At 42.4% G+C, this 22447-nt stretch overlaps 1 protein-coding gene across 3 annotated transcripts in view; it reads left to right on the plus strand.

Moving 5' to 3' along the window:
* asap2a (ArfGAP with SH3 domain, ankyrin repeat and PH domain 2a) overlaps positions 1–22447 on the plus strand; it is a 63641-nt gene that overhangs the window by 36623 nt on the left and 4571 nt on the right. For all 3 annotated transcript variants that reach the window (XM_069661654.1, XM_069661656.1, XM_069661655.1), the window contains exons 5-26: positions 4109–4158; positions 7460–7589; positions 7865–7950; positions 8153–8228; positions 8311–8397; positions 9453–9556; positions 10142–10211; positions 10622–10709; positions 11590–11638; positions 11799–11965; positions 13819–13952; positions 14516–14610; positions 14876–15065; positions 15253–15338; positions 15722–15837; positions 17448–17515; positions 17631–17738; positions 19456–19687; positions 20493–20645; positions 20774–20879; positions 21340–21398; positions 21524–21603. In XM_069661654.1, the coding sequence (XP_069517755.1) occupies positions 4109–4158; positions 7460–7589; positions 7865–7950; positions 8153–8228; positions 8311–8397; positions 9453–9556; positions 10142–10211; positions 10622–10709; positions 11590–11638; positions 11799–11965; positions 13819–13952; positions 14516–14610; positions 14876–15065; positions 15253–15338; positions 15722–15837; positions 17448–17515; positions 17631–17738; positions 19456–19687; positions 20493–20645; positions 20774–20879; positions 21340–21398; positions 21524–21603 (2334 nt within the window). The remainder of the gene's footprint in view (positions 1–4108; positions 4159–7459; positions 7590–7864; positions 7951–8152; positions 8229–8310; positions 8398–9452; positions 9557–10141; positions 10212–10621; positions 10710–11589; positions 11639–11798; positions 11966–13818; positions 13953–14515; positions 14611–14875; positions 15066–15252; positions 15339–15721; positions 15838–17447; positions 17516–17630; positions 17739–19455; positions 19688–20492; positions 20646–20773; positions 20880–21339; positions 21399–21523; positions 21604–22447) is intronic.

Below are 22447 nucleotides of genomic sequence, written 5' to 3' on the forward strand. Positions count from 1 at the left end.
CCTTTAATATGCATTCCTCTGCATACATGTAAGCATGTCATGGAAAGCAGATAAATGGTTGTGTCAGGTGGAACTGAGTTCTCAGTTTGTCTGCGTCCTTCCTGATCACCAAGTCATGAGAGACGGCAAGCCATGATTGGTAGGGGTCTTCAACAACAATGAAGGACACATTGACCTCCCTGAAAGACAAAAATATTCTGTAGTCTGATCTTATCTTACCACAGGCTCTGTTTATGTGAACAGAAGTTGTTGTTTATTTAGCTGTTAAAAAGCTTTGACCTGCTCAAATCCTTCCATTGCTTTATATTCAGTGGAGGCTGAATGGTCTGAAAACGAACGTAAGTTTTCTTTGTGCCTAAACATCACCAGTTAAGTCAGAAATGTTAATGTGTACCAGCGCTACAGAACCAAACGAAACTCAGCCTTCGCTGCTGTCGACCAGGTTGTACATTCATTACCGAGGTGGGAAAAGGTGTGAGGAATGTGAAACAGGAAGTGCTATTCCTGGACATGTGTGGCTGCAGGTAGTAGGAGGTGGTAAGTTTGAAAAAGGAGGCCCTTGTCAAGGGCATGACATTCCTCCTCCGTCCTCTGGATTCAGACGAGGAATCAGGGCGCGGAGAGCTCTCTGCTCTCTCAGGGAGTGTGCTGCCCCGAGCTTTGGCCTATTCTGCCCTGCCTCTCTCTGCCCGGCCGTGCCTGTGTCTGGTATTTTTAGCCATTGTTACCATTTTTCTCCTCTCCCTGGCTCTGACATTTCCTTCCGCTAACCCGCTCTTTTCTCCCTGGCTCTCTCTTGACCTGCAGCTTGCTCTTTTAGTGGCTGCTTCCTCTTTTGCGTTTAGTCATGGGCTCGCTCTTTCACTTTGGTTTCGGCTTCTTTTGTACTTTTATAGTCTTTTATGTCCTCTTTCCTCTGGTGGTTTCTGGCCTCGAGCTGGTCGGCTGAATGTCTGAGTGCTCCTCGGCTCGGCCCAGTGAACCAGAGCGTGATACTGAGGGCTGACAGGTTGAGCCTGCCCCTCCTCTGCTGTTGAAGCGGAGGTCAACACGGTCCTTTCTGGCGCTTGAACAATGAACTGAAGCCATACGACATCTGTCCACCTGAGCATCACTTAAAAACCATGATTCAACAGGTGCTTACTGTAGTGTAAGGGGAACAGTTGAGATTTTTTGTTGTTTCCTCACATTCTGGCTCTCATATTCGTCACAATTAGTTCTGCTGATTTGTGTGTTTTAGGGAATGACACGGCCAGTTGCACCCACTGATGTCTACTTTTGTTTGCTCTAATCGCCGTTTAATCATCACTGCTGTAAACCGATCGTGTTTAATCAAGCGCGCGGCTCAAGCAGCTGTTGAAAGTAAAACTATGAGGATGAGAAATCAGCACTGCGTGTTGGCGCTGTTAGAGGAAACCACATTACTTATGCCAGATACAATAACATGGTGCTTTATACTCTCCCCAAAAACCCTTAACTGTAACTTCGCCCAGCTCCCTGCTGAGACGGCTGAGGACTCCTCTGCATCTGTGAGGAGGATGATTCATCTGACTGATTCACACACACCTGCGAATGCACGCACGCACACGCACATACACAAACTGCAATAAAGTAGCTTTGTTCTTATTTCTGAACATGTGACATCTTGGTGAGTCATTGCTCCTCTAAATGGTTTCTCTGTACAAATTCCAGCATGCAGGCACCATGTGTGTGTCAGGTGTTTTTCTGTGTCTCTTACTTGGATCTTTTATTTTACCAACAAGATTTAATGTTTCAGGAGTTAGATCTATACCACTTTTGTGTTAGTTAATAGCCGCTTAGCCTAGCCGCTTAGCCTGGCTCTTTCCAAGGGAAGCAAAATCAGCCAACCAACAACTGTACAGCTCACAAAGTCACTGGTCCAGCAAATAATGTCTCATAAAACTACCAATTATACATAGTGTACCATCAGGATGTGGACAGGTGAAAAAGGAGATGGAACATGTTAATTGGGGAGCTTTGGCAGTGCTGCTATGTGGGTTTTGCTGCTTTTGGACTAGCGCTGCTGGCTACTTCTATTGTTAGGGTGAACTAAGCTTATCAGCTGCTGGCTTCAGCTTCAATTTTACAGGAGAGTCATGTAGTATCGATCTCCTTATCTAATTGTTTGGCATGTTCCCACAATGTCAAACTATTCCTGCAACAGTTTGGCCTGTTAAGATTTGAAAACATTTAGGTAGGGGTTGGACAAAATGTCGGCAATATATGGTCGCCCTGACTCGTGTAATAAAATTATCGATAGGCTGGCGCCAAATATCGATATTGTAATTTAAAAATATATGGCGCTCTAAACAGATTTGCCTGCAATTTTGACTCACTACTTCATGATTCCTCGCAGTGATGCTCATGACATAAATGAGGGTAATGTGAATGGCAACTGATTAGGGATAGACCGATTATCGGCGCCGATATTTGGCATTTTGACGCATATCGGCATCTGCCTTTTTTCCGATGGCCGATGAGAGATCAATTTAAAACTGGGTTATTTTGGCTCTTATGCAGCCGCGCCTCTCTGTCTGCAGTCACTACTCTGTCTCCAGCATTGTCCCACCTACAGCACTGATTGGTTACACGCAGAGCCATGGCACAGGTAACAGTCAATCAGCAGTGAAAGCTGTGCATGCAGAGTGCTCACACACACGGCGGAGAGGAGAAAAAGTTCATTTCTTGCTAATTTTATTTAACTTTGTTTTATTAACTTTATAAAACTTCAGGAAGTTATTGATTTATTTATTTATTTAAATTTTCAGTTAACTTTATAAGAGATGCTGCTGACCCTGGGAACTCCCTGCGCTTTTTGTTTGTTTGTTTAATAAACATATGCTTAAAGGCATTTAAACAAAGTTAAGTGTTGGAGTTTGTATTATTCAAAATTTTGACGCTAATATTTTCACTTTTACTGCAAATCAGCTCCAAATATCGTTTATCGGCCTCCTTGACTACTAATGATTGGTATCGGTATCGGCCCTGAAAAAAACGTATCGGTCTATCTCTCCAACTGATTGGCTGCAGAAGAAACTGCCAGAAGTTATTTGTTTCTACAGTTGTTCTGTAGTTCTGTAAATTGAATTTACAGACTGAAAACACACACTTTGTTTCATCTCAGTTTGTGTCAAATTCTGTGATACTGACACCAGATTGCAGAGAATAAATACATTATTCCTGCACATTTCCTTTTTAGAGGCATGTTGTATTCTTCAGTTAATCAGATATCGTGATGTATCGTTATGTGATCGTCTTGCAATATATCAATTATTATACAACAGTTAGTTCTGACCAAGTAATCTGATTGGACAAGAGGCATTCCATGAGTGCTGATATAGAGAACAACATCACTGGGACTTTTCAATCTGTGTATCACTCCGCCTCAGCCAGGTGTTCTGAATACTGTTAATTAACGATACAGCAGAACGTGTATGTCTACATTAATCAAGCTGGTACCTCTGAATCACACAGCAGACTCTTATTTCACTGGTTGCTTTATAAATTAAATCAAGCATAAATATACAGCATACAAAGTAGCTGATCTGTGGTAACCTGGAGACACCGAGTGCAAAAGAATGTTCGGGTTGCTTGGCAACAAAAGTCCACTTTCAGTTAAGTTGTGGAACTAGTTCAGTTGGTGGAGCAAAAAAACAATCTGTTGTTGATTGTTACTTTTTACTACAATTTGCCGCTTGTTTAACTGTTGTATAAAAGCAATATTACACTGGAGGTTGTGATGTTATACTGAATATCATCACGGCTGTGATTCAGTTGTAGATAATCACCTTAATCGCAGAATCACTGTTTTGTTATATTATTGTTATCATGGGCCATTAAGCGTATCGTGAGTTACTGCCGCCCCTACATTTAAGTATTCCACTTACAATGATATAAAGCCGAAAAAGAAAGAGCAAATTGTTACATGCATGAAGCTGGAAACAAACAAATGTAATTCTTGACCCTGAAAAACGGCATTCGACTAAACAATCTCAACTAAAAGTCAGTTACGATTGAAAGTTAAACCAATAATTTCTGCATTATTTCTATTGTTTAACATTTATCTTCTTTGTGTTGTTTTTTGTAGGATCTGAAAAAGCCTTTCGACAAAGCCTGGAAGGACTACGAAACAAAAGTGTAAGACACCTGATAAGTTTACCCAACAGCTCTTATATCATTGTCTATAGATAAAACCAGTCATGTGATAGTTAATTGTATTATAATTGTTCGACATGCTGATCCAGTTATTACACCTTGTGTTTATAAAGCCCTTCATGTCAGTTGATATGTTAAATGAAATGTGCAGTATGTGTCTGTCTGTCTCCACTAACCGCTCTCCCCTCTAACCTCCCCTCTTATCTGTCAACACATCCATGATAATGTGAATAACCAGCCCTCACCATCACCTCCACTCCTCCACACTGACACATTGTGACTGTGCATGCTGGGAACACATGATTTTTTATAGCACTTTCATATATTTTACAAGCTGCAAAGGACATTCTTTACTGAAAGGGTAATACATCTCCTCTCCCGACCGTTTCGATCGGACAGTACGGGCTTTGTACTGACATCGAGAGCTCGGCCGGATGCTATGTGACTGTTCCTGACCATCCCGAGTTATTCCTATGATTTGACTCTATTGATGGCCAACGAGAAGCCATCAATAGAGTTCAGTTTTCTGCCTGATTGGGGAAACAACCCAAAAGACCTGACATGTCTCTGATCTCTCTGCTGTCATTAAACAATATGCCTGTTTTCAAAGTCAAAGACACAGAGAGATTTATTATTTCAATCTTTACGTAGTAAGGATTTCTAATTTCCTTATTTGGTTTGCAAGCTCTTTGCATCTTTGAATTGTGTTTTCAGTCTGCAGGTTAGTTTCACTTTCAATGCTGTTAATTCAGGAAGTGTTTATCCTGAAATCAGACCTTTTTTACTAAATTAAGATACAGAATTTATCTGTGAAAACTCAAATTACAGCATCTTTGTCTTTACTTCCTCATTGGTAAATCCCTTCCTGGACTGACAGCAGTGAAAGTGAATCCTCAGCCGAGTCATCAGACGAACAACTGTCAGTTTGGCTGTCGTCCAAGCAGCCGGGCTCACATGTGTCTCTCTATTAGCCACAGCCCTGATGATGCTGTAATGCTGTCAGGGCTGTAGATTCATGTGCTGACAAAGGCCAGCAGTGTTACTCTCAATTACATTTAACTTGGTTTGTTCACACTGACAAAAAGACCAGTTTCCAACCAAAACTAAAGGCTACTATTTGTGTCTTTGTTTGTAACCTTGGTAACAAACGAAAAGAACAAATAGATCACAGCCAGAGTTGATGTCATTCAACTAAAAAACTTAGTGTGAATTGCAGCATATAACACCACCAGTGTGAACACTCCAAACGTTTTATTTCAAGTATCCGGCCCGCCTGATGAATAATATTGACAGAACAACCACAGCCTGAAGTAGCTGCGGTGTAAAGTGTGAGACGCAGGCAGGATGTGTTGTCATAATAAGGAGGAAAACTCAAACAACTTTACGTGAGGGACGCTACATATTAATTGTGCAACAGCAAGAATAGGGGAGAATTTCAGGTTTTCCCTTCCTGTATAAAGTGGTGCAACATCATGAGTCATAAAATAAACAGAGTTACATGATAGATGAGAAGGAACAGCTCGACTTTTAGCAAAGAATGCGTTTTGTTTTAAAGTTAGATGAGAAAATAGAAAACATTCATATTTGTTTGATAAAAGTAAAAAGCTACATCCAGGAGATGTTAGCTTAACTTTGACTGCAGACCAAAATAAGACCAGCTCCACTGGTTGCAAAAAGAAGTGATGTTTGTCTTTAAAAAATACAGTCGCATTAAAAAGACAACAAAGCAAGTTTAAGGCATGAAAACCTTTAACAAGTGGCGACCATGGCAATCTGTAAATCAGTATAGAGCAGAGCAATGCCTTTCTACTCTCTCGCCCATGTGTGGTCACTTCTGGCTCCAAAAAAACAAGATGGCAGTAAAGGCTTCAAAACATTAGTTGACAGACCAGTGGATAACTTTATAAAGGCTACGTCCAAACAAAGTGACAAAGCGTCCCAAACATCCCCCGCACATCGCTTAAGTCAACTTATTCCTTACAGGCCAATGCAAAAGCTCAAGTCTATTTCTTTGTCGGCCTGGCTGCTGGTTAAACAGATTATACAGTTGCACATGAGGAAGGGAAGCCTGTCTTCGTGCGCATGAGCAGCTCTCGAATGGCTCGTCGACATTAACATCGTCTCTCTCTGAGAGGGAACAAAGTGCTGCATCCTTTTTGTAGGAATATGCTGTCAGAAACAGCATATGGAAAAGAATGCCCTGTTGCATGGATTGGATGCCTCCCCTCCCCTCCGCGTGTGTGTGTTTTCCTGATTGCCTGTGTGAGATCGTGTATGCAGAGATTATGGTGTTAGTGAAAAATCAGCCCTGAATACTGACTGTCAGGCAGCGTGGCATGTAAACACTACATAACCCGTAATCAAAACCTTTAACCACTAATGCCATTTGCTCATCATCCCTCTAAAGCACTAAACCCACACTAACCTTTAACATCTTTACATATCAATACCTACACATATCAAAATAACTCTTGTACATCAGTTAGAAATTATATGGTATAGAAGTAGCTTAGACCGCCTCAGTCAGCGAGAGACTGCTGAGTTTAGTATCTCGCTCTGGCTGACATCTGCTCCATGTACTCTTTTTAACAACCATCATCAGTGAGAAAAAACAAGTGTTAGATTTTGGAGGATTATATCATTAGCATAAAGCTTGTTAGCAAATCTCTGATTGAGCATCGTGCAGTTTAACTCCTCTCTTGGTGATTCTGCTTTAAGAAGTTCAAACAACACTTAACGCTACTTTAGTGGAATCAATGCAGCTTCTGTGCGATTAGCCAGATGTTTCTCCTTCACAAATGTCGTGCTTATTTCTGTAGGTTGTACATCTGGAAGTGCAACACTAGAAAAACTGTCTGTTGTCTTGTGTGGACCCATTGTATTTAAACCAATCCTTAACATCCATTAACAGCAACATGATTTTGCGATGATAAAGATGTTGTATTGGCAGTGTTAGAGGAAGACAATTGATTATGTGAGTCTTGGCTTAAATGCAAAGATTGCATCACCCAACAACATAACTTATTATATGACTTCTTATGAAAACACTGCTCACCACCCGGAGGCTAAAATGAAACTACACAGACACTCCACATTTCTTCTCTTATAGCTAAACTAACCATCTTTAACCTGTAACCATTTAATAAATAGAAAACACAACAAGGCCACACTTTATTCTCCCAGACAGCATTAGGGCTGATTTTACACAATACCATGCTGTTTATGTTGCTGTAATGTATGTGCCGAGTGCTCTTTGACCCCTGTGATATCACTTGCCCGCCAGCACCAAGATAGAGAAGGAGAAGAAGGAGCACGCGAGGCAGCACGGGATGATCAGGACTGAAATCAGCGGGGCGGAAATCGCTGAAGAGATGGAGAAGGAGAGGAGATTCTTCCAGCTGCAGATGTGTGAGGTCAGTCGGACCTGTGATTGGGAGTTAGATCACAGCTTGTTTTAGTGTGTTTGCTAATCAGTTGATTCAAAATGAACACGTAAATATGCAGCAGAAAAGATGAGACCAAGAAGGCTGATCCATACCTCTTTATTAGAAGGTGTTTTCCTTTGAAGTGTCAGGATACGAGATGAAAGGGGTGTATGTGTTTTAAGATTGAGCTCAGGGTTGCCTCTCGCTGCGCCTGAACTTTGTCTCACCCTGTCTGACTGAATCTGTATTCAATATATTTACAGTATCTCCTCAAAGTCAACGAGATCAAGATCAAGAAGGGGGTGGACCTGCTGCAGAACCTCATCAAGTACTTCCACGCACAGTGCAAGTAAGACGCACACAACCTGCACACATCAAAAGTGTGATTATAGTAGATTACATTTTAGTTCATTATAGTTGCTTTTATCTGTGATTTTTCCAGTGTTGTGACCTTAAAAGTGTCCCTCTATACAACTTGTATATAACTGCAGATCCAGCCATGTGATGCTAATGTGCTCTTTTTGTATTAATGTCATCTACTTCCTGTTCAGTTTCTTTCAGGACGGCCTGAAGGCCGTGGACAACCTGAAACCTTCCATAGAAAAACTGGCCACAGATCTGCACACGGTGAGAAAAACCAGCAGCCCTGCTATCTCGTCTCTAACTTACATTTCTATCGTATATGCATCATCTCTTCTCCGCTCTTCAGATAAAGCAGGTGCAGGATGAGGAGAGGAAACAGCTCACTCAGTTACGGGACGTCCTCAAGACGGCGCTACAGGTGGAGCAGAAGGAGGTAACACACACACAAGTACGCAAACATACGGTGCTGTCAATGTCAAAGAATGCATTAGTCATATATCACATTATATATATATACAGTATATATTTGATTTGACTCTATCAGGGCATGATCAACACGAACTATGCATTAGATTCAAGAGCACATCTGTAACTAAACCTCTGAGTTGTTTCCTTCTTTCTTCACGCATGCTATTTTCCATTTTCTTCCCGAATGAGTGGACGTGATTTTTAACTGGCGTCTGGCCGGCTTTCAGTGAACTAATCAATGTGTTATCCTCGGTCTCACCTGAAGATTGTTTTCTTCTTTCCCTCTCTGCCTCCGTCTTTTGTGAAACAAGTCTAGGAGAGTAAGTCGACGTCTTAAAAAGCCCTTCTCTGTGGTTGTATTTTGTTTTTTATTGTGGTGTTGTAGTTGTCGTGCTCGGTCATTCGTTTGTTTTCTGTTCTTTTACAGCAGCATGTTTCACCCATTTCCTCGCGCTTTGCCGAATTTTAGATGAGCTCTTCTTTTTAAATGACTTCCAATTGTAAGAGCTGGAGCTGCATTCCTGCTCCCCCGAGATTATCCTGTTTGCAGCGTGTGTGTCTGCTGATAACAGCACACACCAATAAAGCCATTAAAGCCTTCAGAAGACTCCCTCCCTCTTTCTAGTAGTGTTTGCAGAGAGGAAATGACATCACTGATGCACACAACTGCCCTTTGCTTGGTTTCATTAACACATATTCAAAATATATGTTATAACTGCACCTGGCTCATAATAATTTCGGCCACCTGCTGTTTCCCATGAGGTGGAAAAGCTCTTCTCATCCCCATGTGTACAACACTGTTCAGGCAGCAGTCGTCCTCTTGTTGCCCGTACTTGCTTCAAATTCTCATCGGAGCAAGAGAGAAAAAGCCGAGTGCAAATCCGAGCCATTTAACGCCTCAGCGGCTCCCACTAGATTGCTATTTGGATTTGCAAATCCTACATGCAGCGCCTGCTTTTTATTCTGCTCTTCATTTGCATTAAGGCTCTGATTTCTATTTGTCTGTGATTGTTTTCTCAGGAATCACAGGTGCGGCAGAGCACCACCTACAGCCTGCACCAGCCACAGGGTAACAAAGAGCACGGCACGGAGCGCAGCGGCTACCTTTACAAGAAAAGTGACGGGTGAGCCGTTCGCAATGATTGATAAAGATTAGTTGTGGTACTGAAGAAGGTGAAATTAATACTAGTTTACTTTAAATAACTATTGCAGATGCAAGTATTGTTTTGTACGGTGTTCTAAATGTGTTATAAATACAGTGACATTTTTTTTGTCATTTTGATTTAATGTACATAATAACTTATCTTTTATTAGTTTTTATTATTCTATAAAATGTCAGAAAATAGTAAAATAGCCCATCAAAAATTCCCAGAGCCCAGGTGATGCGTTCAAATGTCTTTCCAAACCGCAAAGATTTTAAATTTACATGATATAAAAAAAGAGAAAAGCAGATAATCCTCGTGTTGGAGAAGCTGGAACTGGAGAAAAATTCACGTTAATCAAAACATCAATTAAGGAACTATTTGTTTCAGCTCTAAAATAAATGATGCATCATTTTAAACATAGATGTGACTGCACTGCTCATCCTGCATCATTACTAATGCATGTGTTCTGTAAAATAACATGTGATCATGATAAATATTTCAGCAGCAGTGTGTGCTGCCGCTGTGTGTGTGTGACATACTAATCACTGTCCTCTCTCTGCGCAGGTTGAGGAAAGTGTGGCAGAAGAGGAAGTGCACAGCCAAGAACGGATACCTCACCATCTCACACGGCACAGTCAGTAAACACTTTTGTTTCCGAACCCTGTAAAGACTGTGAAATATACACGACAGGATCGATGTGTTTGCTCTGAAATACAAGACTTTAACTCTAAAGTGCAGGTGCTTGCGAACAGACCTCACAGCAGTTACAGCGTCCTGGCTAAAGGCCTTCTCCACAGTCGATCAATATCTTCACCAGTTAGCCATGAATATGTTCGCAGACGACAGCAGAGAGCACAGGCGGAGTTCACATCTTAGCATTCCTCTCACATTACCTCAACTAGCTTAAACTCCTACCATCGCCGTTCATCTCACACGTAGCAGCTCAGATGTTTCATTTGGCTTCAACACAACACGCTCGCTCATTGTCGTTGTTATTCCTCTCCCTCTCCTTCTTTCTCTGTTCTTCCTCTCTCTCTCTCACAGGCTAACCGGCCGCCAGCTAAACTCAACCTGCTCACCTGCCAGGTGAAACACAATCCTGAGGAGAAGAGAAGCTTTGACCTCATATCCCGTAAGTCCAGCTCTCTCTGCCTTCAGTTTACCTCCTTTTTTCTTTTATATTACGCCTTCCTTATCTTGTCTGCTCACCGTTAGCCTCCCCTTTTTCCCTCTCCAATCTGTGAACGCTGCACTTAAATGCCTCTTTTTAATCAGCTGCATTCATCCACGACACAGCAGGCAGAGATTTGTTCTGCAACAGCGGGGATTTTAAATGGTTTTTCTGTTCTCTGTTATTATTTCAAATACACATTAACACATTAAGCATATCTCAATCTAGCTTCCAGTCTCAAACCTAGAATAAAAACACAGCAAGAAAAGAGACGTTACAGCTGGAAATTGATTCGTCAGTCCCTGTTAATGTGATTTTGAAGGCTTTTGTTTGTCCCTTAATAGTCCAAGAAAATTAGTGACAGAACCTGTCAATTAAATGTAGCTAATTAGATGTTTTTTAGGGGGAATTTAAGTGTTTTTATTACCAAGTTGGCAGTAGAGACATGACAGGAAGTGATTGGGAGAAAAAGAGAAAGGACATGACATGCAGAAAACATTTGGCCATTTTTCCACACACAAGACGTACTAGCACAGAGCTGGAGAGGCTGGACTTTTGTCACTGGAGGCATAGCTGAAGTAGCTTTGGATACAGTGGGTTAAAAATAGTTCCCAGTCTCCCCGGTTATTACTGAGTGATTCACATCTGAAGACAAAAATAAAAGCTTTTTGTTGTTGTGTGTTCAGCAGTGTGCCCTCAGTCTGACCCGTCAGTGAGACACTTTAATGCCCTCTGTAAGGAGACGCTCTGAGCTCTTTACTCCGTCACAACAGTGCTTTTATTCATGTCCTCTTCTTTTTACTCTCTTCTGTTGTGTCATTCTTTTTTTTGCTTGTTTCAGACGACAGAACGTACCACTTCCAGGCCGAGGACGACCAGGACTGTCAGATGTAAGTTCCTATTCCTTCCTTCCTTCTTTCTGTATGTGTGTGTGTTTTCTTAGTGCATCCTGTTTACAACCTCAGTCACTTTCCACGCTCTTACTACCTCACACCCAGTCAGACGCCTGGCCTCGTCTGTCATTATTCTCATTTTCATCCTCTCCTCCAGCTGGATCTCGGTGCTGCAGAACAGTAAGGAGGAGGCGTTGAATCAGGCCTTTAAAGGGGACCAGCATGTCGGGGAGAACAACATCGTGCAGGAGCTGACCAAGGCGATCCTGGGAGAGGTGAAGAGGATGACGGGGAATGACGTGTGCTGTGACTGCGGAGCACCAAGTGAGTGACAGTAACAGAATCCTGATTTATGATTGCCAGCAGAGAATGAAAACGCGTCATAAATCGTTGAATGAGGTAACACAGTGGTGATTGAGCCTGTGGCCCACTGATGAAAGCCTTTGCATTTGCAGTATATAGTATTATTACAGACTGGGTGTCTGTGGCGACATTCACGGAAAAAATCACAAGCGGCGCCCAGTTAGTGACGCGTTATCCATCACCCAGCAGTGGTTGGTCTGCCAGAGAGGGAAGGAGGAGCTAAGCAGCTGCTTTTCCGCTCTCTGCAAGTGTTGCGTGTAAACAGTAATCTACTATGGCTGAACAATTAAAGAAAAGATCGATGACTAAATTGGACGCTCAGATGAAGGCAAACAGTCTAAAAAGGAAAGCGACCGTCAGCGAGGAAAATCAGCCGTAACAGAGGGAGCCAACCGTGGAAGTCTGGTTAAATTGTGTAAAAAGTGTCCTCCCGCAATTACCGTTTATCGCCATAAGGTGGTGCCAAAGAGAACGAAACTGAAATCTTAGAGATAAGAACTTTAAGGAAACCTCAATAAGCCCTATATTTCCAACATTTCAGACTTCTGGTACTTTTTAATGCAAAGAAATAACAGAATCCACATTGTTTTCTAATGACATCCATGTTAACTTCTTGATTCTTATAACTGACAACCAGGTAAAGTTTTAAGTAGTAAACTAAAAGCAAGATAATTCTTCAAATCAAGACGAAACATACTTTTAAAATTGGTCCTTGCCATAATTGGGTGTTGGAAATGGAGATGTCTGGATTTTGTGGCACGATCTGCATGATCCAGGGATTTTTAGCATTTGTGAGCATGTTTATCCTCCCAATGTTATTCACAAGTATTTGTATGTAATCTGCGGTTTAGCAGAGATGTCAGAAGTGATGCTCTTTTTGGTTGGATTATGTACTTTATGTGATGGCAACTGGTATGTAATTAACTCAGACACTGTAATAATATTTGCATTTCTAAATTTAGGGAGGTGCTGTTTGTGTTTTATGCAAGATCGCACAGCAGCTGTATTTTCAGTTATTATTCAAATCTCCCGACATGGTGACAGGATCATTTAGGATCTAACCATGATTATCCACAGCTTTGAGGTTCGAGTCACATTTCATTTATGGCAAGAAATCCCAGGAATCCTAGAAATCCCAGAAGTATATGTGATACAGTCTCAGGAAGTATTGACTTTAAAGTCAGGGGGAAATCCTTAAAACCTTCATCTTCACTTCCTGACTTTGTTTAATGATAATTCCTACAACATGTACGCAAACATTTAAAGCAGGTTTGAGGGAAGGAAATCAGTCTAAAAATGTGTGGCATGCTTCTGCAGAATGTGTTAGCGGTGATGTCAATGCATACTTATGAGCTGAAACATGTTAAACCTCTGCTCTGGTCCTCTCGCAGACTGCACCCTCTGAGTTTAGGGAGAATCCGTTTTTCCTCGATGTATGCATAGCCCAAATACTTTCTCTGAAATCCTGTGAAATCCCTCCTGCAGGCGTGTGTGTACATTCACGTGCTGTACATAGCGTACACATACAGTATACACACTGAGTTTCCAGGCCAGACTTAGTTACAGTTCGGCTTGGTCACTTTCCTCTGACATTGTGTGCTGCTTGATAGTAAAAAGCCCTCCAGGCTGCCATTAAATTTCCAGAGCTCACAGCTCTGCACAAGGACACATCAAAGTCGGCTCATGTGCTGCAGAAATGACTTTTACTTTAGTGTTTTTTTGCCAGAGGACTGCTTGTCGTCCATATTCATTTCTCCCTCTTCTCCCTTGTGAGTCGTTTACCTCCTCTTGACTTTCCTTATCTTTTTTCTCAGACCCAACATGGCTGTCGACCAACCTGGGCATCCTCACCTGTATTGAATGTTCGGGGATCCACAGGGAGCTGGGAGTCCACTACTCCAGGATCCAGTCCCTCACGCTGGACGTACTCAGCACCTCAGAGCTCTTGGTAAATCACCTCCTTCATTGTCCGTCTTCTTGCTGAATCTCCTCACGGCTCCTGTTTTTTTACGCAGTTTTAGTCATTTAATTGTATTGATTTTTGGTACAAATCAGTTAATAGAGAGTTGAAGGCAGGGTAAAACTGAAGGAGAGGACCGGTGGGAGCAGATAGAGCACGGAGGAAAGGAAACAAGGACGGTAAATGAAGAGTAGCGTCCTCCAAGACCTCTGGAAGTCTCCACGCTCAGAATAGCTCAGATTTTTGTTTGGCTTTCCTAATCACAGTTCGGTGCAGAGATTTACCGCCTGTGGGACGTTCTGGATTAAATGCTTCCAATCTTTGTGTAAAGACGCCACTCATGTTAGCCACAATCAGACGGGCGTTGTGCAGTTTATGAGGCTCCACACGCACAGTTAAACAACCCGTACCGCATCCTAATGGAGGTGTGAGTTAAACTAGCAAAGATGATGACATTTAAATGAGTGATCGTGGTTCTGTAAAAGCCGGATATTACTAGAGTTAATATGTGTGTGTGTTTGTGTCTATGTCTGTGTGTGTGTGCTTCGCAGCTGGCCAAGAATGTGGGGAATGCAGGCTTTAATGAAATCATGGAGGCTTGTTTAAATGCTGAAAATGTGGTGAAACCCAACCCAGGCAGTGACATGTAAGTCAGCCCTCCACCGTCTCTCCTGCACACTCCATCTCTCCCCCATTCATCTTTCCATTGACTCCCTTCATTCTGACTGTATGATTAGCAAATTACCAATATGATTAACTTTCTAGATATTTTACAAATTTGCAGATTGATCGCTAATGTTCTTTGCAGAGCTGCTAAACTTTTTTTCCTCACATGAAAGAGTTAATTTCACAAGGAAGGATTCTTAAAATAGAGCACACAGCCGTGACTTCCTCTCTACATCTCCCACCAGGCAGGCGAGGAAAGACTTCATCACAGCCAAATACACCGAGAAACGTTTCGCCAGGAAGAAGTGTCCTGACGCGACGTCGCGGCTCCACACGCTGTGCGACGCAGTCAAAGCCCGAGACATCTTCTCCCTCATCCAGGTCTACGCCGAGGGAGTCGACCTCATGGAGCCCATACCCCTCGCCAATGGACACGTCAGTATACGGACTATTTAACTCAAAGTCTGTCCTTTAGTGGTGACTTTGAAACTTTCTCCCAGTAGCTTCTCCAACAGGAGTTTGACTTCATAACACATTGTTGCATCCTTTCTTCTTCTCCTATTATTCTTGCCACGTATTCCCAGAGGTATCGTGCGAGTGATTCATCTTTTTTTTATTGCAGGAACACGGGGAGACGGCCCTTCATCTGGCAGTCAGACTGGTGGATAGAACGTCTCTTCACATCGTCGACTTCCTCACTCAGAACAGGTGAGACAAAACAACAGAGGAGCACAAAGGAATTACCCTCACTTAAGTTATTTGTCACTTAAAGAATGAATTATGCAGGAATGTGTCTCGACTGTCCATCCGACTGTGCAGCAGGTATTGAATGCACCACCAGACCAGATGTGTGACTCCTTAACCGTTCCAAATTCTGCTTTCTTTGTTCTACTTTTCAAATATTCAATAAAACTGGTGTTTAAATATTTCCATATATAACACAGGGGATATAACTTCTTTAAAATATTCTGGCCTTGGCTGAGGATACTAGATATTTAGGCGGGCTTTACGGCTGGACGTGAGAAACCAAAGCTTCATTATTCAGCGTTGGGATTAAACGTTCTCCCCTCTCTGTCTGTGTCCCTCTGCAGCTTGAATCTGGACAAGCAGACGGTGAAAGGCAGCACAGCGCTGCACTACTGCTGCCTGACCGACAACAGCGAGTGTCTGAAACTGCTGCTGAGGGGGAAGGCCTCCATAGAGATCGGTAAGCAAACACCAGCAGCGAGTGTGGTGCATTCACTGTCACTCTCTTTCTTTATTCTTTTCTCTTAAGTTCTAATATCGATCAATTCTGAGTTTATTTATGTTTCAAGGGCTCTGCACTCCCAGGGTGTTACGCCACTCCAATATCCTCTATTAACACGAGAAGGAAAGGGGTTTTAAGCCATATTTAGCCGTATTTATTCCCCTGGTAGATCAACCACCTAGACCTTAAAGCTCACTGATGTTATTCTGCTTGAAACCTACGTCCCCAAACTTGCAGGCAGGAAGGTTCTGGTCTTTAGACAGTAGCCCTTTTTTACACCGCGGTTCCACCTCAGCGCCGTAACGCAGCTCCGCCATCATGCAGCCTCTGCCATTTTTCATTGGACTAAGCAACGACTAAGAATGCTAACCCTACCCGGAAGCAAATGTGCACGAGGTGTAAACGAACAGCTTATGCTTCAAATACACACACGGCGCTGTTCCGCCTCTGTTACTACCTCAGACGCCGGCTCAGATGCGACTTCGCTCCACCATTACACCTCTGTGCCTTCTACATAGAAGACGGAACGTAAGGTGCAATAATCCTGCCTTGAACTGGCAGTGTAAAGAGTGCTATTGACACATTTCCCCAGTTGCTGGATGGATTTTCGCCTGCATTTGAAACATCTCCCTTTGTTTGCTATTAAAACTAATCTTTCCTATCAAGGCATTTAAATCTGGAATTTAAGTTTAATCTCATACATTATCTATAGTTTTTTTAAAGAGTGAAAAAGGTCTAGTACAATGTTTCAATATGTTTCAATGCAGATTAACATGTTTAGCAATTTTCTAATCAGAAAAAAAACAATTTAGGAAAATAAATCTTATTTTTCTGCCCTTTTTTGGTTTGTTTTAAGTTAGAAAACATCTTAAAATATTAGATTAAGAACAGGTTAACATATTGAGACTACACTGCAAAATATAACACAGAAATGTCTTCATAAAGTTTGTATACACTATATTTAATATACAATCACCATGACACCCTACCTACCTACTGTACTGTTAGCATTTTTATGCATCAGTGAAAATAATCCTGCAATATAACACTATGGATGGGGATATTCTACAAACAGGTACTCATACCTTTAAACTAGGTATAAATTGATTGAGTGTTTTTACATTGTTGTAGTATTGCTTGCACTGTGTAAACAATCTACATACCTTTTCCACCACTGCCTCCCACACATTTTTCTCCCCTCACTCATCCTCACTCGCCCTCAGACACACACACACACACACACACACACACACACATACACACCGCTTGGTTCAACTCTTTCAGGTTTGGTTCCCAGAGGTGCGGGCTGTGCCAACAGACCATAGCAACTCTTTCTCACAACACTAATCTTGCTGCTCGGCTCTGACATCAACAAAACAGGCAGATAAAAGATACAGTCAGGAGGAGGACAGAGGGAAACTAGAGAGCTGTATACTGTGGGAAACGCTCTAATTACACATTTCTCATGTCGCAGTGAAAAGGGAGGAGAGAAAATGGCCTGTGTGTTTGTGCTCATGTGGCTTGTGGATCCAACAGTGATTATATGTTTCTGTTGTTTTCCCCTCCAGCTAATGAGGCCGGGGAGACTCCGCTGGATATCGCTCGCAGGCTCAAACACCTACAGTGCGAGGAGCTGGTGAGCGCACCATGTTTAGACTTCTGCATCCAAACATATATCTCTTCCTGAAGCCACGTTAGAGCCGTCAGTCATCTGTGTTTATATACGCGTGTGTGTTTGTTTGTGTCTGCAGTTGAACCAAGCGCTGGCAGGGAAATTCAACGCCCACGTCCACGTTGAATATGAGTGGTGCCTGCAGCACGAAGACTTGGATGAGAGTGATGAAGATCTGGATGAGAAGGTGAGAGACGCCTCTGTCAGCAGAAGTTTACTCAGTGATGTGCAGTTAGGCGAAATAAAGAGAATGATCAAACAAACAAAAAGGATGTATTTAAAATAAGAGAGGGTGATGAAACTTAAAGAAAAACCATTGTTTTGTTACTAATAAACAAAACATTTTTCCTCCTGAAACAGAAAGCTGAATGTATTATTCCTTTTGAACTTCCAAAGCCGTTCTCTTGGCACAGAAAGCAGTCCTGCTGCCTCACAGAAAGTACAGAGAACACTGAACTCGTAGTGTAGATAAAGCACTGTACTCCAACTTACTGCGCGTTATTTTTGTGTAATTTTCTTCAGTCAAACTGGAAGTTTTTGGAAGTTTGTGAATAAAATACATAAGATTGGGAGTAAGCAGCAGTGGGGTCGAGTACACTGAGCGTTGATAGTTCAGTTTTGTTTTGTTTTTTTATCTGTAGTTTGATTCAACCTGAGCCATTAGAGTTGCTTCTGGATTGGATGCTCAGTGTGGAAAGTGCTGTGATAGGCAGGTTATAAAATCCATTTAAATCCCATGGGGCTATTTTAAGAGAATGACTGTAGCAACTGGTATCGCAGTAGCTAAATATGAACATCCTCAAGTTGGAAAAAATTATAAGTTGACTAAGTTATTCAGGTAACAAAGTTGTCCTTGTTGTCCTGATGACTTAACCCCGAATTGCCCCCAGGGGATTAATTAAGTAATTCTGATTCTGAATAGACTTCTAAAATTTACATAGTACACAGTAAAGTGAAATCAAACTCACAAACCGAATTGAGTTTTTATGCTCGATCATAAAGTAAAATGTATCTAAGTGCTTACGTTTTCTAAAGAATCAGGAGCTCCTAAAAGCTGCTGAAAGGAAGAACCCTTTCGATTTGTTACTAATAAATTAAAGTTGGTTTGATTAGACGTGAGCTCAAACAAAGCTATCATGATACCAGTGTCTAAAGTGACTACAGTTTCATAATTACCTGCTTTTGAATCTTATATGTTCTTATATAATCTTATGTTATAGGAATGCACTCAAATTAAGTGTTTGTCGCGAATTACAGAATAACTCATAATTAAAGTCATAATCTCGAAGATCTCAATTTCGTTCTCTTTGGTGGCACCTGTGGTGATAAACGGGAATTGCAGGAGCACACTGGCCAGATATCCAGACAGTGTTGCATGTGTGACGTCCACGGTTGGCTCCGGTTGTAACTCTTGATTTTCCTGGCTGACGGTCGCTTTCCTTTTTAGACTGTTTGCTTCATCTGAGCGTCCAATTTGTTTCTTTTTCTTTGGATTTTCACTTATTTTTGAAGTTGTATCTGTAGTCATCGATCATTTCTTTGTTTGTTCAGCCATAGTAGATTATTGTTTCCTCAAAACACTTACAGAGACCGAAAAAGCAGCCGCTTAGCTCCGCCTACCCCCTCTGGCAGACCAACCCCTGCTGGCTAATGGGAAACGTTTCATTAACTGGGCGCTGCTTGAGATTGTCTGTAATTCTGCAAATGCAAAGGCAAAGGCTTTCATCAGTGGGCCATAGGCTCAATCACCATTGTGTTACCACATTCTTAATGAACATACAGTTCAGAGATCAAACCCGATAAACCCAGTGACCTAATGCATTCTCTCATTACCTTCTTTACATGTTTGCTGTACCCTTTCACTGGCCCACACTGACCCTCTCTGTCCTCCTGCTCCCCTGCAGCCAAGCCCTCATCGCAGAGACGAGCGTCCGGTCAGCTGCTACACGCCGGGCAGCAACTCCCACCTGCAGACCGGTCTGTGCTCCGCGAGCCGGGACGCTGTCGGCCTCACCAAGGACAAACAACGCGCCTACATTCCCAACCTGGTCAACAATGAGACTTACGGCACCATCCTAAACACCAACAATCAGCCTGCCACCACGTCTGCTCCACCGCTACCGCCAAGGAACCTGGGTAACGATCAGAACTAGAAGAACAGATCATTTTATGACATTGTTAAAGCTTATATGGAAGAAGAGATGAAAAAGATGTTAATCATGATCCAGATAAACCAGATAACCTTTGTGACCTAACTCTGAGCTCTTTGCCTGCCTTTAGGTAGCAATAATTATTACTAATGCCGCAGAGGATCAACCTCATTTAGGTCTCCAGTATCTGTGAACGGCCCCGCCTGATTTGGCCCTGATTCAATGGTTTCTAAGGGCTTTGTGTTAATTACTACACAGGTCTTATTGACTCTCTGACCTGTTTCAGCACCACAGATGTCTCTACCTACCGGTGCAGAGAATGTCACATTGAAGACAGATGGAGAGGCAGCGGAAGTTGTTGACCTCCTTTTAAGTCCAAATAATCTCAAATCTGAAGGGTAGATTTTCACTGACGTTGTTTTGGGATACAGTTACATGAAAAAAGTGCTTAAAAACTTGTGATCTAAACCCTTTAAAGATATTTTCTGTGTAAGTGTAATCTTCATTATAGCTTGACAGGCATACAGACAGTCATTTTTTTGATAACATTAGTGGCCGTCTGGAGTGCAGCCAACAGAGCGGAGGAGAAACGACCAGCTGTGTCGCCCACCTCGCCTCACCGCAGCCCTGACATTCTGCACATTCCCACAGTCTCCTCATTAACTGTCGCTCTCAATTACACTCAGATGGAAACAGCTTGACTTTTAAAACAGACGCTGGTGCTAGAAAAGTGCAGCAAACTCTCCTCTGTCATCTCAAGACCTGTCTCTTCCTCTGCTCCTCTTTCTCAGCTCAGCTATCGGGTCTGGGAGGGATGACTCAGTCGTCAGCGTCCAGCAGCTGGAAGGCCGGTAATTTAGACCTGGTTGGCCGACAGAGGTCGTCATCAGACCCCCCCAACATGCACCCTCCTGTCCCCCCCTTGAGACTCACTTCAACTGGAGGTATGACCCTAAACAGACCCATTCATAATCATCAAACTAGCTCATTGCTACTGAAAGAACACACACCATTTAGGCTGTCCAGGGTTTGCTTAGATGTGACTTTAAAGCTAACCCTCTGTGTGCTGCAGGTCTGGGTCTTGCTCCCGTGGCGAAGATGGAGGCCATGAGCATCCAGTCCAAATCCAGCCAGGGACCACTTGGCTCCAGAGCGGCGCCGCCTAAATCCCCTGCTGGGTAAATCTGCAACTATAAATCCATTGTAAACGTATAAAGAGCCAAGTCTGCAGTTCAGAGCTGTTTCTGCAGCTTCATTAGCTGCACAGGAAAACAATAGATTCTTATAATTCACTACAAACACACAGAAACATCCAGCACTACCCCGGGGCTGTGTATCTTGCTGTTTCTGGATGCTTGTCTTGTAATGTGGTGTTTTTTTCCGCCTAAGATAAATGAGTCTACATGGCTGCTGCTTAGCCGCTTCATTAGCTTCCAGGCTAAAGCTCCGCGTCGAGCCAGACGAGCAATAACTCTCCTCCACAGCCGCCCTTTAGTCTCTTTATCTCCCACAGGGCTGGTAGTGCTGTAATAAATCTATATCAGAGCTGCTGAGAGTCTGGACAGTTTTCTGTCAGATGTCTCTCTTCATCTTTCTGCTGAGAGAGTGCAGTGTTTTAGATTCTTTTTTGTTTTGCAGCAATGATAAAAGCTTCAGCAGAGGACCTCTGAATCGAACGCAGTCTATCGAGAGACCAAGTGAGTAAACAGATAAGAGCGAGTGCTCTGAAAGTAACCCTCCAGTTGTTTTTCCATCTGTCCGCTCCCGTTTCTTCTGGAAAGTTTTGTTGTCGTTGTGATATAATTTCCTCTTCCTGTTCCAGCTAAGGAAGTGCCCGGATGCCCCCAGAACTCCATAGGTCAGTCCCTGGCTCCGGCCCCCATGCCGAGGAAGGCCTACCCGGTGAGTCCCTCGCTCTTCCTCTCATTATCACACGCAGATCGTTGATTGTAAATTTAGTCATTTTGTTGCGTGGTCACTGGCTGCTGATGCACCAAGTCATGTTTTCTGTTACGAGTGTGTAATTCCCTCCAGTACGCTGCGGGTCGACCCATTGTCTCAATGTTTCCAGCGTCTTCTCACGCTGTAAATTTCCTTCCTGCACTCGAACAGGCAAAGAGCTTCTTTCTCAGACTTTGGAGAGAAGCTGTTTGGCCTTCTTTAGGATTTGTAAAGTGGAAAGAGGGGATTAATTTAAAACCCTCTTGCCTTGAATTGTTAAAAACAATTGTTTCAGTTAATTGTTTCTCAGTCTGTGGAGAACGTTGGGATTATAACAACATTTATTTTTGCTTTCTGTCTGTTGTCTCACAGCCTGTGCTGCACCAGTTATATATTATCACTGGACAAATCAGTGGTTTTAAAGGTGTTTTAGCTGCTGCTTTTCTACCATGTCTATTGTGAAATTCAGATTAAATCAGACACACTTTTGCAATATTTTGGATGAGTTTCACGATTTACTTGCAGACATTTTTTTCCAAATGTAGTTTTCAACCTTTCCTGTTTCATGTTTCTAACTTCAGATAGCTTTAATAGCAGTACAGATGAAAATATTCATACAAGAGACATCATCTGGAACAATTCTGTTCTTTCTGATTTGAGGTACAATGAAGCGTTTTGGTCACAGCAAGAGTCATTTTGAAGACAGAAAGGTCATCTTGGGCTCAAATTGAAGCTTATGAATTTTATTAGAATTTTATAGTTATTTTTAAATAAATAAATGTGATAAAAATCATCTTTTTTTTAA

The sequence above is a fragment of the Semicossyphus pulcher genome, unplaced genomic scaffold (genome assembly GCF_022749685.1).
Source record: "Semicossyphus pulcher isolate SPU_LCO1_2020_fin unplaced genomic scaffold, fSemPul1.0.p SCAF_14, whole genome shotgun sequence".
Classification (NCBI taxonomy): domain Eukaryota; kingdom Metazoa; phylum Chordata; class Actinopteri; order Labriformes; family Labridae; genus Semicossyphus; species Semicossyphus pulcher.